This window comes from Styela clava, chromosome 6 (assembly GCF_964204865.1).
Source record: "Styela clava chromosome 6, kaStyClav1.hap1.2, whole genome shotgun sequence".
Taxonomy (NCBI): Eukaryota; Metazoa; Chordata; class Ascidiacea; order Stolidobranchia; family Styelidae; genus Styela; species Styela clava.
Genome location: NC_135255.1, coordinates 17,413,673 through 17,428,864, shown reverse-complemented (window position 1 = coordinate 17,428,864; position 15,192 = coordinate 17,413,673). Strand labels below are relative to the sequence as shown.

At 34.5% G+C, this 15,192-nt stretch overlaps 1 protein-coding gene across 2 annotated transcripts in view; it reads right to left on the bottom strand.

The window, feature by feature from the left end:
• LOC120331829 (stabilin-2-like) overlaps window positions 1-15,192 on the bottom strand; it is a 50,898-nt gene that overhangs the window by 22,275 nt on the left and 13,431 nt on the right. For both annotated transcript variants that reach the window (XM_078113625.1, XM_078113626.1), the window contains 13 exons: window positions 14,052-14,255; window positions 11,685-11,830; window positions 10,677-10,831; window positions 9,814-9,997; window positions 8,691-8,845; window positions 8,076-8,274; window positions 5,987-6,158; window positions 5,485-5,611; window positions 4,570-4,679; window positions 3,911-4,090; window positions 2,896-3,026; window positions 1,537-1,672; window positions 864-942 (listed from right to left, as the gene is read on the bottom strand). In XM_078113625.1, coding sequence (XP_077969751.1) covers window positions 864-942; window positions 1,537-1,672; window positions 2,896-3,026; window positions 3,911-4,090; window positions 4,570-4,679; window positions 5,485-5,611; window positions 5,987-6,158; window positions 8,076-8,274; window positions 8,691-8,845; window positions 9,814-9,997; window positions 10,677-10,831; window positions 11,685-11,830; window positions 14,052-14,255 — 1,978 coding nt within the window. The remainder of the gene's footprint in view (window positions 1-863; window positions 943-1,536; window positions 1,673-2,895; window positions 3,027-3,910; window positions 4,091-4,569; window positions 4,680-5,484; window positions 5,612-5,986; window positions 6,159-8,075; window positions 8,275-8,690; window positions 8,846-9,813; window positions 9,998-10,676; window positions 10,832-11,684; window positions 11,831-14,051; window positions 14,256-15,192) is intronic.

Here is a 15,192-nt window from a genome sequence, read left to right as displayed (position 1 = left end):
TCTCAAAACTGTGAAATATTTTGGAAGAATGTAATTTACATTTTTGAATCAAGGTAAGGAATAGAATTCAAAAATCATGATCACAATCATATTGCTTATAAGTACTGTTTAAATGCAAATAATTGTTTTTGGCAGAATAACTGTATTGTGAATAATGTTCGATGATTTATGATAGTTTTTGCACATTTTAGTGAAGTTTTTGACAAAATTCCCAGTAGTGTTAGGAATTTTTGGATGGTTGTTCAAAATCTTCAGTCTGGAAGTAACAACTTTTTTATATTCAATCGGTATATTCCCTTCTGTTGATCTGTTTTTGTTTGGGTGAACTCACGTTTTCAAAATAATTTTACATAATTATTAAAATTAGTCTTGAATAAAAAAGAGTTTGATAAATTTCAATGACTGAAAATCAATCTGAACTGAATATTGAACAATAACTAGAATTATCTAAGCCAAAGATTAATAATTTTACTTTAAATCAAAACTGGAGAGACAGCTGCTTCCCTGTAAACTGGAAAAGCTTCTGAAAATATCCAACAGGCACAATAGTGTTCCACAACATGCAGCTTGAGAATTATATCATACCTGGGCACTTCCGTAGTATGTGAACCAAGATGGCGGACACCAGAACGTAGTATGTGTACCAGGTTAAGAGTTATTTTATTTCAATTTTTCTCATTTTATTTCTCTTACGAGTTCGGGGAGTAGCCAAGTGACTCCCGTAGTATTTGTACCAGAAATTATGGCCTAACCCTAACCTGGTACACATACTACATTCTGGTGTCCACCATCTTAGTTCACATACTTCAGGAGTACCCACCTAATAGTGTGCCACAGTATTCAGTTTGAGAATTATATCGTACCTGTTGATGTTCTGATTCCCGTAACAGAGACACTTTGTCCATTGACTAATATAACGCCATGTCTTTTTACTAAGGTTATCTGAAAAAGAATCATAAAGAGCAAACCTAAGAAAAACACTGATGAAAATAAAATATGTGTTGTGAGAATGGGATTAATGGCTAATGGCAAGTCTGGCAATATCAAACGTCAGAAATGTCCTCCGCGAGACTGCCAAAGTTAATGGCCTGAGTTAATAGTAATCCACAGAAGTAAAATATTAAGAGAAACTCAGAAATCCACTGCTGTAAATGTGTTATGTACCAGGTAGATTTATGGCTAATGTTTATGAGTCTGACAACATTAACAGGTACAAATGTTATCAGTGCTACTGTGATATAAAGTTAGTAGCAAAGTAAAAGTAACAATAATACCGTAGCAATATTAGTCAGTAGAAGAATGAAAGGCCACCCACAGCAGATTTGCACATTATTTTAATCTCTACCATATTAGAGTTATAGATGAATGGTAAATATAAAACTTTTCATTTTTTTCGTTATATGGAATATCAGTTGAACACAGATTATATATAACGTACATCTTGAAATATAAGCGAAAAGAGTAATACAAATGCCACAAACACATGTAATAACAATTAAAATCATCTTATTTCATATCAATCAGCTGTAAACTCACCTTATAACCAGACCCAAGTAAAGAATTTTCATGTTCCCCACTATTAATGTCATTGATTCTGATCAATTTACTTGGTATCACATGATAACGAATAATATCAGAAACATTTGATCGAGTCGCATTTTTGAGAGGAAAACTGGAAAAGATTTATTATTAGTTTAATGCAAGTAGTTTCCAGTCTTTTGGTGGAGAAAATAAACCCTTGTGGAACAAACCCTCAACATTCAACAGGCTCAACAAAACCGTGTGCAATACTTGCAAACTATCATATATATAAAAGCAAGTCGGTAGTCCATGCTTCCAAAAACTAATAATTGGCTAATTAATCCCATATCCGACAAGGACCAATAAGCAGACGACAGGCTGTGGTTCGCCATATCAGCCCTCCTCTCCCCCGAGATAAATATGTAAGTATTTGATTATTCTCAAATAACATACATTTAATGATATGGATTTGAATGGAAACCTGGCCTGTACTGGCAGACCATGGTTAAAAACTGCTGATTAAATTATTGTTTTTAACATATTTTGTAATTTATGAACTAAACATTAAGTTTAGTAAAGTTTAATTTTTGTATTTTAAACCAGGGACAAAGACTATAAGCCATAATAATGGAGCAATAGACTGTGTAGTCTTGTCTGAGTAACAAGTAAAATTTGGGAATAGGAATATCAACAAGTAACTTGCGACAGATTATAAGCATGGAAGCTAAAGAAGCTATAATCAACCGGTTTCAACAAATACTCTATGACAGCAAAATGTCTATCAATTCTCTTGATACAACGATATCAGTAATTGAAATCATGATGTTGGAATTTATAAAATACTTCATTTTTAGGTCAAAATGACAAACAAAACATAAATATTGAAAGTTTATGCAGCGATTCAATCATTAATCAGTATTTTATTTTATCCACCGTACATGAAATATTGTACACTAATGAATAGAGAATGTAAAAAAAGACAAAACTGATAAGTCGAGGTGAAAAGGAGCTGCGAGAAACCAAGACTGGTTATCGAGCAGCGATACCCGTGAAAAAAAAACAGTAATTATTAATGGCATAAATAATTTGAATAATTAGAAAAAGAAATTATAGTTGAGGCAACTTGAATTTCCAGGAGCCCGATACACTAAAAAACAAAAAATGACTCCTTGCACCGGTATGCAAGTTACCACGCATGAGAATTGATAATAAAAATTAGGATAAAGTGGGAATCCATTATATTGCTTTGCTTACTTACTTTCAAACTAAAACACATAAATTTAGAAATCCTGCGTGACTACTAGTATAGAACTTTGTTCAAAAAGAAACAACAAGCCATTCTCCAAGAAACAATAATATTAAAAAAAAACTTACTTGGTTGATGAATCTGGTGCTACAAACAAAGTATAATGAGAAAGAGTTTCCTCAATCTGATCAATTATGCCAGTAGATACTAGAAGTCCAAGGAATTTGGTATATTGTTCAAGGTGAGTGCCAGTTGTATTCTAGTGAAATAACAAGTGAAAAATGCTGTGTTATGTATATCATACTTGAGTGAAGGGTACTCCCATAGTATGTGTACCAGGTTAGGGTTAGCCCATAATTTTATACCAATTTTCCTTATTTCAGTTCTACTACGAGTTCGGGGACTATCTGTGTTAGCCAAGTGAATATATCCCCATAGACGCCTGTCCCTATACACAACTCGATGTAAAGTGAGCAAACAAAATTAGTTACCTCCATATGGGTACACACTACACACAGAAGCGCGGAGTGAAGAAATAAATAGTTTTGCGTAAATGATCAATCATAGACATCAACAGTACTTATGAGTGAGTACATGTGATACTGCTCTGAACAAATTTTAATAAAACATTGTTTTCAATTAACTTGTTTAAACTTTATGCAACCATAAAATATAGGGCACATCGTGCTTGCAAACCAGAAAAATTCAAATTGTAGTACTTTATTGCTACTATTCCCACCAGAGGAGAGGCACTGATATGCCACATAATTGATCCATCTTATCGACTTTTCTCTATCCGTAAAAGTACAAAATATTCTATCTAAAATTGCCAATGAATATGGGTGCAATTGATTTTCTGGCAACCTTGTCTGGCAAAAGCATACTGAGTTTGAAAATTCCGCAATATTACCTCACATCGTGTGTATAAAACGAGTGAGTTTTCGAACAGTGGAATGTACAGGGTAAAAGTGTAAAACACATTAAATGGTAGAAATGCTTGAATCCAGCAAACTCACTCCACCCTGTTAGTATAAAGAATGGATTTTCAATACTAATAAATATCTGCCTCCCCTTTAGTTTCATAACAGTTGTCACTGTTAAGGCAAAATTGTCAAAATCATAAAATATTAGAAAATATCTTACTGATGAAATTGCGCTTAAAGTAAGGTAGTCTTGTACAACGTCTCTGGGAGGGAGTAACACACTGTCTATGATGTGGATGAGTCTTTTATTTGAAACAGGAATATTTGAAACCAGAAGTTTTGCATAGCTTTTGCCAATGGTTGGTAAATTTGATTCTTCTGTGACATTAGCTCCAACATTCTAAAAATACAAAGATAATTGAAAATAGTGTTTTCCAAAAGGCTGAGTGCTCACACACAATACAAAGCATGTTTTATCAGTAACAAGTAGTAACAAAGAGCCATATGTCAGATGTGCGCATTAAAACGATGGCTTCAATGAAATTGGCGGATTCATCTTGACCTTTATTGAACAAAATAAATGATGGAGACAATTCGAACTTTTGTCTTCGAATAATTTACTTTTCAATTCCATTCAAATATTCGAGTCTGAATGCCTCCATCTCTACCCAGCTGTTAAAGCGTCATTCCAGATAATAGTAGCTTTTTACATATCTCTAGATATCATTGGCTGCATGTAAAGGGCCTAGTTAGAAGTGAAGGAGACGTTGAAGTGTTGGCATCCCTTGCCTTTGAAATTATGTAAAACACATCTTCTATGTTTAAATTGTAAAAATTGTAAATTTAAAGCATTAGAAATTTTTTAAATCTGGTACTTACTGTGTCTACAGATCCGACTGTCACTTTATTGATGCTCATTTTGACGCTATCAAGCAAAGTTGGCAAACTCTGTCCAATTAAATCGGTCAAAGAATTTGTTCGAAGTTCTCCTAAAGAGCAATAAAATACCGTAATTACTGGAATATGTTACTAGAAAGTAGGTCTATTTCAATTTTCCATAAAGACATCACAAACAAACTAAACCAGAATAAATCCGGCAAAAAGACAAACTCTAAGTGAAGTTTAGGATGTGTGACGCACGCCCCTCACTGGAACACAAAAAACAATACTGCAACATATACATATGTAACAAAATCTTCTCAATCAGAATTTGAGCTTTTGATTATACGTACAAGATGGGGCATTGATAATAAAAAAAACATAAAGTGATGAACATGGACATATATTATCCTTGACATTGTTAAAATATCATTGAAACTGGAAATACTCTAGTAGGATTTAAAAACCGTTAATGTGATACTTATATTTTTATACCTGACTATAAAATAGGGGAGCTGCAAGTCAAAATCTTTATATTTGCATGATTAAAAAAGTATAGAAATCTCAAGTCATTATAAAATGGTCAAATTCTTTAAAAGAGAATCTGTGTTTTGTCATATGAATAATTGATTTGAAATACCCACAAAAAAGAGGAATGAAAACGATAATTCTCAAATATATGAACACAAAGTACAACAAATTGCAACATAGCGCTACATTTTTTAAAATCCACAAAATGTAAAAGCTCTCGAACAGAACTTGAAAGTTCTCGGAGACACTGCCATGATGGACCACTGGAAATTTGAAAGCGACTGGTTAAGTAGTTGGAAAAATAGACAATTTTTGTTTAATAAAACAATTTTCTGATCAATCAGAAAGTCTATTTTGTGTTTATTTACTCTATGGCATACTAACGTTTGATAATGTGGTTCTTGAGCAGAAACGGTAAATGCTGTTCGGTTATCCAAAAAGCTTTTTCATCATCAGAGAGTGAGAGCCAAGCTGAGTTACTTGGTAAGAAGCATGTCGAATCAGAATTCAGCTGAAAAACAGAAAAGTGCTAGATATCCACCTATTTACAGAATAAGGATAGGATTTATATATTTATACTGATGAAGAGGAAAGTTGATAAGCCAACTTAATCATGTGGCAAACACTGGCCTCTCTCTCATCTGCTGACCGGTCCATGCCGGTTGCACATAACAGCTCTTGCACATAACTGCTGCTGACTTAGGTTGAGAGCTATACATAAGGAGTGTCTATGTGCAATGGTTATTGTCGATTCATATTCGGTGTGGCATTTTTATTTCACTATTGTTAAAATAAGTTGATTCCTCGAAGTGGGTTTATAGAACATAAAAATGTTTGGTTATTTTCAACAAATCCTGTGAAAAATTTCAAATTGAAATCCTCTTACATTCATAAATAGTCGTCTTATAGATGTCCACTGTGTTATAAATCTTTGTAAATTAGACAAATCAGGATGCACAGCAATTTCTTGAAGTAAATTCCCAAGACAAGTTAGTCCATCACCTTCATACCCATCATAACATTTGCAGGTTCGAACTCCGGGGCCTGACTTTATGCATCTACCAGAATGAAGATCAAAAATAAAAAATTTAAATGAATTTAATGATGAATTAGATTCAATCCATGACATGCAATGAGTGAGCACCATCTGGCATTTCAGATTCAGATATTTATTTCCATCGTGCAAGAATCAATGCCAAACAATAAATACATATAAAAATAACAAAAAAACGGGATTGAATCTAGCAATTGATGAGAGGCCACGAAAGACTCGGCCATCCAGTCAGCGACACGTTATTGCTAAGTTTAAGCAGCAAATTCAGGAAAGAAACAGTATTTTTTAAATTAACCTAAGATACACAATGATGAAAAGTTTAACAGAATAGTAAGAAAATCCATTGTAATATATTTCGAATAGATCAGGGGTTCCCAAACTTTATTGGACGCGGGCCAAATTAAGAATCGGGAGAATGTTCGCGGGCCGGAAGAGTTTAGCGCCCGAAAGTTCGCGGCGGTTTAGCTGGGGTTCAGTGGATTCACTTTCATTTGGCATTTTTTGCAATCTGTTTGTTTGACTCATAATGGCGCTTAATGTCGTATTCCTTCAGAACTGGAATATTTCATTGGCAAGGAAGACAAATCGCTGAAGTTTGATTCTTTGCAATACAGAAATATGAAACTACCATTTATCCCGGAAACGTCTATTTGCAAAGTCTAGTTTTGTTTGTTTTTTTGACATCTGTAAGCTTTCTTATAGGGCTGATAACTTAATTACTGCTCTTTGTGATCCTACCATGTTTCCCTGAAAATGAGACCAATCCCGTAAAAAAGACCTAGCCTGAATTTTAAGAATTATTTTAATATAAGCCTCACCGTAAAATAAGACGTATAGTCAGTAGCACCTAGTCGATAGCAGGAAATCTCCCCTACACGTTGTAAATGATTAATCTAACAAGTGTGAAAGAGGAAAACGTGCCATTTAAGTAAATGGATATTGGTTTTCATACTTTTTATATTTGAAAATCTTTGTAATTTTTTTTGACTCGTGAAAATAAAAGACACGCCCCGAAAATAAGCCCTAGTTATATTTTTCGAAAGAAAATTGAAATAATCTGTTCTATTTTGGGGGAAACACGGTAATACTGTTACGTATTATTGAGATATCGGCATAATTGAATTGTTACGCGATAAACACGTGCTTAAACTGTGGTAATGACATAACAACATCGTTTTACTCAAGTTCGGCGGGCCATTTCAAATTGTTACGCGTGCCGGAATTGGCCCGCGGGCCGCGGTTTGGGAACCCCTGGTATAGATGTTGCATTAGCGACATCTAGAGAACAGGATATGCCTCAATGAGTACAAGCACAGAAAAATTTTGCTGACTAATATGACTTAGCATAAGAAAGTATTACATGTTTGTGATTTCAAATTCTGCGACCATCCACTCATTAGTCCAGGGACACCAGGAAGACTAGCAAGTGCCTTGCACATATTAAACCCCAATTATTCAGGCTAATTAACTAATGCAGTGTAATCAGAAACATATTGCAAATGCTTAGAGTAGGGGTGGGCAATATACTTTTCTGAGTAGGCCGGTTACAGATAATAGGCATGGTTATGGGGCCAAAGGCTCAAAACGTAATATGAAAAACTATGAATTAAAAACAGTCTATTTACAAAAAAAGTCTATCAGCTTGTCTGACACTTAATTAATAATAATGAGCATCACAATCGGGTAATTATGACTTTATTTTCATCAATATTTGAAAAGAAAAAATTATATTCATAAAAACTAAAGTCGTAATTTCAAGAGACACAAGTGGAGTGGATGAGACACTTCGGTGGGTCAGATCCCCCGCGGCCACCTCTGGCTTAGTGCAAAGAGCCATCCATTGAGAAGAAGGTGGTTATTTAATGAAGGATTAAAAAAATTAAAAAATTTAAAACTCAAAAAAAAATATTATTGTACTCACTTAGCCCTCTGATCACAGCCTCCATTATTTTCTAAACAGACGTTAATTTCAGTGCAAACAAAACCATTCCCTCTAAAACCTTTTATACATTCACATGTTCTTTGTCCAGGACCAGCAAAAATACACTGAGCAAAATCTGAGCACCCGCCATGATCCATCGCTGCACAGGGATCAACTGGAAAGCATGTTCGTCCATCACCTGTAATGCATTTAAATATACTTTCAATGCAAGAAACCTGTCTATAAATTTCAGTCATGTGTGTTTTGCATTTGGTTTTTTTCGCTTGTTGATATTTTATGAAGTTTAAATTAAACTAACTATCTTACTATTCGAAGTGATTTAACAGTCTTTCTGCTAATTAACACAAATATATTTCTGTAACATTTCGTCTGACCTTGGTTCCAGTTAAAAATGTTACAGAAATATATTTGTGTTAGTGTGCAGCGAAACTCCTGAATCATTTAGAATAGTCATCTTCACTATTGCTACAGCATCCTTGCATTATAAGCATACGGATACAATGGCGCAAGAGCATAGAAGAAGGATAAGTTAACAAAACTTGTCTTAACAAAATTAATCTAACCTATGTAGAAAACATCCTACATGTCACTTACCAGAATAGTTTGGCAAGCATTCACAGGCTGTCATTCCAGCTCCAACATGAAGACAATATGAATTTGGATCACACGCACTGTTTTCTAGGCTTTCACATGGATTGTATTCAATGCAATCATCTCCCGGACCTGTGTATCCAGGGTCACAGATGCAGCTGTAAGAAATAATTGTTAATCCAGGGGTGAGCAATGACTTTTCTGAGTCGACCAGTTACAAAAAATAGACTTGGTTACTGGGCTGAAAGCCCAAAACGCGATATGAAAAACTATGAATAAAAAAGTTTATTTAGGCTAGCACATACGACAGCTAGGCTAACGTTTAAAAAATAACAATATGATGCACAATGTAACAATCGGGACGTTGTTTTCATTGCTATTTCCAACGAAAATTTATATTCATAGAAAGAATAGCCATAATTTCAGCAGACACAATTGGGCCAGATGTAACGCTTCAGTGGGCCAGATCTGACCCATTAACCATAATTTGCCCACCCCTGTGTAATTTCAATTTTGTTATGAAGTCAGTTTCTAGTATATCTTAACAGGTTTATTGATCAGTAATTGTTGAAGTATTTTTACTTAATACATTACTTGATTTAATACATCTGTGAAGGCCAAAACAATATATGGTATAGAGTCTATACTATAGACTAGATAAATTCCCTTTGCAATTTCAAAAAATTTCAAGACTTTATAAAACCCTTTATATTACGATATTTTTGTCACTATCCGCATACAGGGTGTCATCAATCAATCATTGCACTTGTGTCTCCTGACCCTACTAATAACAACTATGAATCCAAATACTGTCAGTCAAACTTGAACCATTTTAATGATTGTTTTTAATGTGCCCCAGAAGTCTGTGTAGCAATATGGAGGTAACTAATTTTGTTTGCCTACTTTACATCACTTTGTATAAAGGGACCGAAACCTATGGACATGGGGTATATTCATTTGGCTAGAAAGGACAGATGCCGAACTCGTAATAAAACTAAAATAAGGAAAATCGGCATAAAATTAACGCCTAACTCTAATCTACGAGAGTACCGATTTTTCTGTGTGGATATTTGTGACTAAAAAAAAGAAAGCTAGATTATAATATATCACACAAAGTGACACCCACCTTTCTGTTCCATTATCTCCCACCACACAAGACGCAAACTGATGACAAGTTAAAGAACCGTTTCCGCACTTTATTATTTTTCTATCGCAATTTTCTCCTGACCATCCTTCTTTACATGAACCAGGTACACATTCACCATGACTGTCAATCACATTACTACAGTTTCCATGGCGACAAAGACAGTCTGTAAATTTATGAGTCATAATTTTATGAGTTATAATTTTAGGTCATCAAGTCAAGTTTATTTTTTTGGTAAACCAGTATGAGTGAAGCCTTTACTCATACAAGCTATTAGGAATTTCAACACAAAATCGAATAATATGTCAACGCTTTGCTATCTCTAGTATTCCAGGCAGTTCAACAAAAGTGCAAAACATTAAATAGTTTTAAAGCAGTTCTACTACGTGCATGAGTTCTCAGTTAAGCCTCTTTTATCCCATTTATTGCACACGAGGCAAGGTTTTGAATCTGTGATAACATGCAAAAACAACACAGTCTGAACCAATGTGCTAACCACTGAGGGATAATAGAACAAAATCATGCAGACACGAGGATCGCCAAGTTAGTTGGAAGCACTGAAAGCTTTGAAATCAGTACAACATGCACTTTTATGTATTTTATGACAACTTGATTGAATTATATAAAGTAGCACCGTATTTTATGGGATATAAGACACAACCGGTACTAGTACTAGTCATGAGTTTCCAATAAACATTCCACATTACTAGTTTCCAATAAAGTATAAAGCTCTACCTGATCCATAGATTTGCCGTGCCGGCTTATAAGACGCAAAATCAATTTTTGAAAAGAAAAGGATTTGAAGTACCTCATATGGTGCGTAAAATTCGATAATAGTTGCATACCCGATTGGCAAGTTTTTCCATACTTAGTTGCATTTGAGCATTTGTCACACTGACTACCAGTAAACTTTGTATTGCATGTGCATCGTCCTGTGCCTGTCTCTCCATCAGCACACAATCCGTTGGTGTTACAGGCATTGAATACCGGACCACTACAACTGAAGAATAAAATTAGATAAATTAAATCAAATCCTCGCTTTTTTTTGTCATGACAAATAAACGACTGACTGACTGAGTATAAGTACAATAACACAAAGTATGATTAAGTTACTCAATGAAAAATACTTTATTCCACAGTTTGAAATCATGTTTCCCAAAAGGATAAGAATTCATACCCAGGAAGGGATTTTGTTGTTCGTAGGGGAAAATTTCCCTTATGTAGGTTAACAAGTGAAATTTTAGGGAGTTCTATCATAACCTTAGTGACATTAGTAACTCTATTTACTATTGAAGGTAATTAAAATTTTGAGGCCTTGCTTTGGACCAATTTATGTGAAAAATTATATTATTGGCAATTTTCCCCAAATGTCAAGAATGCTGACAATTGGGTTATGATATAACAGTAGGGTCATGATTTTGCTACATAAGAATCATTTCACCGATATACCTAATGATAGATGATTTGAATTGATAAATTGGAGGGACTGTGGTTCCTCATATGATGAAACAGCATTTTCTACGTGTTAGAAACATATTTGCCATCGCCCATCTGATTTTTTAGATGCAGTGGAGAATACGTTTAGGGCAAAAAGAATATTTTGTTACTGGGGAAGTCGCGTCTACCATCGAGTTCATGCTTGAAAAACTAATCAATTATCCCCAAAGACATGGACTAGTAACCAGACGAATGGTCGTGGTTTACCAAAAGATTATGCTGTCTTATCATCTTTCCTTTACCTCTGGATAAATACAGTCGAATCTCATCTTTATAATGATTATAGAACAAGAGTATTTAAGTCGAGTCTAAAAATTGTTTTTTGACTGTTTTAAAAAACTACGAAACTAACATACGGTCTGCATTCAGCACCATAAAACCCTTGACAACAAGTGATTGATGTTTTATTAACATTGCAGAGTCTGTTGCAACCAATTCTATGACTGAGCTGAAGTGATCCATCCTCTGTTTGAGACTCGGCGTTGTATATGCATGTCAGTATCTAAAGATAGAAATTGAAATAATATAAGAATAGGACTTTTATATTTATACTCAGTGGCGCAGCCAGGGGGGGGGGGGGTCGACCCCCCCCCCCCCTTTTGAATTTTCTGAAAAGTGAAAAAGTTGCTGATAACACGTGCAATTGCCTTCTGCTAAAATCGCCGTTCGTTTTCATCAACGCGGCGTGTTATTTATGCCGTGAACGCCATTTACATTGGTGTTTATTCTCTTTAAATCACAAATTTGTGCCGCGGGAACAATGATAAATATTTTATTTTTGTACTCGCACAGAAATGTGAAAACTGAAAAAGCGTGCAATTGCCTTCTGCTAAAATCTCCCATGTTTTCACCAGTGTTATTTAGGCCGTAAACACCCTTACGTCAGTTTTTATTCTTTCTAAATCATAAATTTGTGCCACGATAAACATTATAATTATTTTATTTTTGTACTCTGCACGGAATTGTGAATTCGTGAGTTATTATACGTTCATCGGTGGCGAGGTTCTAAAGACAAAAGGAGTAAAACCGCGATCTAAATTTGATTGAAAAGCGGCATTATAAAATACTGAAAATAAAACCGTAAACAATATAAGTTTTGTTGAGTCCCGCGACAGTCTAAAAACGCTTTTCTAGTCGCAAAATCGCAAAATTTCGTGTGCCTACGGCGCCCATTATGTTTGGTCGCCGTTTAGGAACATACCGTCACTAAAATCGAAACACGGTCAATTGTGGGTGGGATTTGCCTTTTATCCATTACTTTAAAATTGTCGTAGAAAATTTTCGTGTTATCATTAAACAAAGTTAAAAACGCGATTTTTTTCCCGGTATGGTATGTGAATTTACAGCAGATTTACGGATTTTTCAGGAGGTTTTATCTTTAAAAATAATCGGAGTGTCAGCATTGCGATTGAACGGAGTCAATGTTACAAGCACATTTCAAATTTGTCGAATTTGCAAAATAGAAAAAATACGGATCAAAACAATATATAATAGGCGACGGGCAGTTAACACAAATTTTTATTTTTATGTCGGCAAATGGCCTAGGTATTTTAAAGTTGTGAATTGTAAAAAATTGTTTTGTTTTAAAGACGCAAACGCTGGTCAAATTGAAAACAATTGATTTAATAAAGCAAGACATTTTAAATATGCCCTTATCGGTCACGAATTGATTACTTTGCACAACAGAAAAATCAGTCGGCTCTTTTAACAAGTGGCGTAATCACGGCGATGAATATGTATTTTTGATTTAACGATATACTTCATATGCATTTTCATTGTACGAAATAAAATTGTACTTTACGGGATTTTATATCAGTTATTGAGATTTTTCTAACGGCGATAACGAGTTGGCAAAATTCCAAAAATACGTATAAAAATTAATTAAATACACCGTTTATTTCCTATTTTTATGTCCACCGATCGCCGTGGCATTTCAGAGAACTAATGTTTTAATTTTGACGTAAGAAGAAGCAACCGCGAGTTACGTTGGACACAATTAAATTAATATATAAAGACATTTTAGAATTTTGTAGTTGTCAGGGATTGAATATTTCACGCGACAAGAATAATCATTATACGCTGAAAAGACGTCGTTTTAACGAGCGCGTAATGCGAAAACTGTTAGAGACCGCAATGGGAATTTATGATTATGACCCCCCCCCCCTTTTGAAAATCCTGGCTGCGCGCCTGTTTATACTGCAGATATGAAACCTGATGAGATGACCTAATTATATGGCATGCCACTGCCTCTTGTCTGCTTACCAATCCAGGTTGGGTTTTAGTAATCATACCAAGTTGTTTGTCTTAACATATTTAAAATTTAGTGTCAAATTTGTTAGTTCAGTTTTATATTAAAGATATCTGATTTCTTGAACCTTTTAAATATTCACTTTAAAAAATTGAAATTCACTAAACAACAAACTTGTCATTTTGATAAACAACCTCAGCTTGTGTGATATAGAACATGGCGAGTCATTTTGCTCACACAGCATGGCTATATTAATAACTACATTGTATTGAGGTATTCTGAGGGAAAAATGAGTTAATTTCATGTTAGTTATCCATTTTTCTCATCACTGTAGTACTAACTGGTGAAGTATTTTGGCAAACGTATCCAAAACTAACAGTACCGGTAGTTATGGTGTGATTTGTTTTCTTGGTAAATGGACCTGAAGATAGAAATAAAAATTTGAACAAATTTATTCACATATTATGAAACTTACAGCACTTTCTTCTATTGGCAATGCGACACCTCCTAGTGGACATAAAGTTTTTGTGCAGTCTCCGCACGGTCCTCTGACTTTTTTTACTTCAGTTTTGTTGCATCTATTTTTCACTAATGGTTGAATAATGTCAGGGATCAATACTTTGTCTATTATATACATATTGCATGATGGGCATCCCATTGATATGTCGCTTTTTAAAATCTAAAAATATAGCATTAGTTAGGATAGGATTTTGATGTTTGTCCAAAGAGAAAAAGGCCAATGAGATAATAATATGGTTGTGTAACACAGCTTCTCATCTGGTTACCAGGCCATGTTAGATATTGAATTAGGTATCCATCAATTTGTTTCAGAAGCGTGGACTTGGTGGTGAAGAAAACCCCAAACGACTAGCAGTTAGGTGAACATGTTACTATGACAACAAAGACTCTTACAATCCTCTCCTACATAATTATTCTCTCGCAGGATATAAACCAACAATCAGGGATGTGATGGTAAGCTTATTCCTAATGCTTAGCACCTCCAATTGTCATATTCATTCAAAGTGAGAAAAAGGCTGACAAGACATTGTTATCAAACCACAGTTCTCCTCTATTAACCTATGATAATTAACTGGATATTTGTTTAAGATACATAGACTCCATGATGAAGGAAGTCCAAACTGGTATAGGTAAAATACCTTATGGCAGCCAAGAGGGCACTCCGGAAGTATGTGCACCAAGATGGCACACAACCTGAACCCTAACCTGGTACACATACTATGTTCAGGTTGTGCGTCAAGATGGCGCACATACCGCCAAGAGTCCGCAAATAATTTTCTTCCATGAATAGGTTCAAAAGCAAGCATGTTTTTAAGCTTAGTACATTGTGTCATTTGCTGGCCCATTATTAAATGTTATAGAAATGATTGAATATTAGTTCAACACTCTTTCTCAGTAATTCAGTAATTCATTTTTCACCAATGCTGAATGCAGGTTTACAGAGTAAAATAGAATAAAAATAGGAAGAGATGAAGAGAAACCGAAAAAATCAATATTGGTGAATGAGTAACATAACAACATTACTAGATAGGAACTAATATGAAATATTAAAAAAAGAAAGTCGAAAAAAATATTCATACAATTATTTATAGATATAT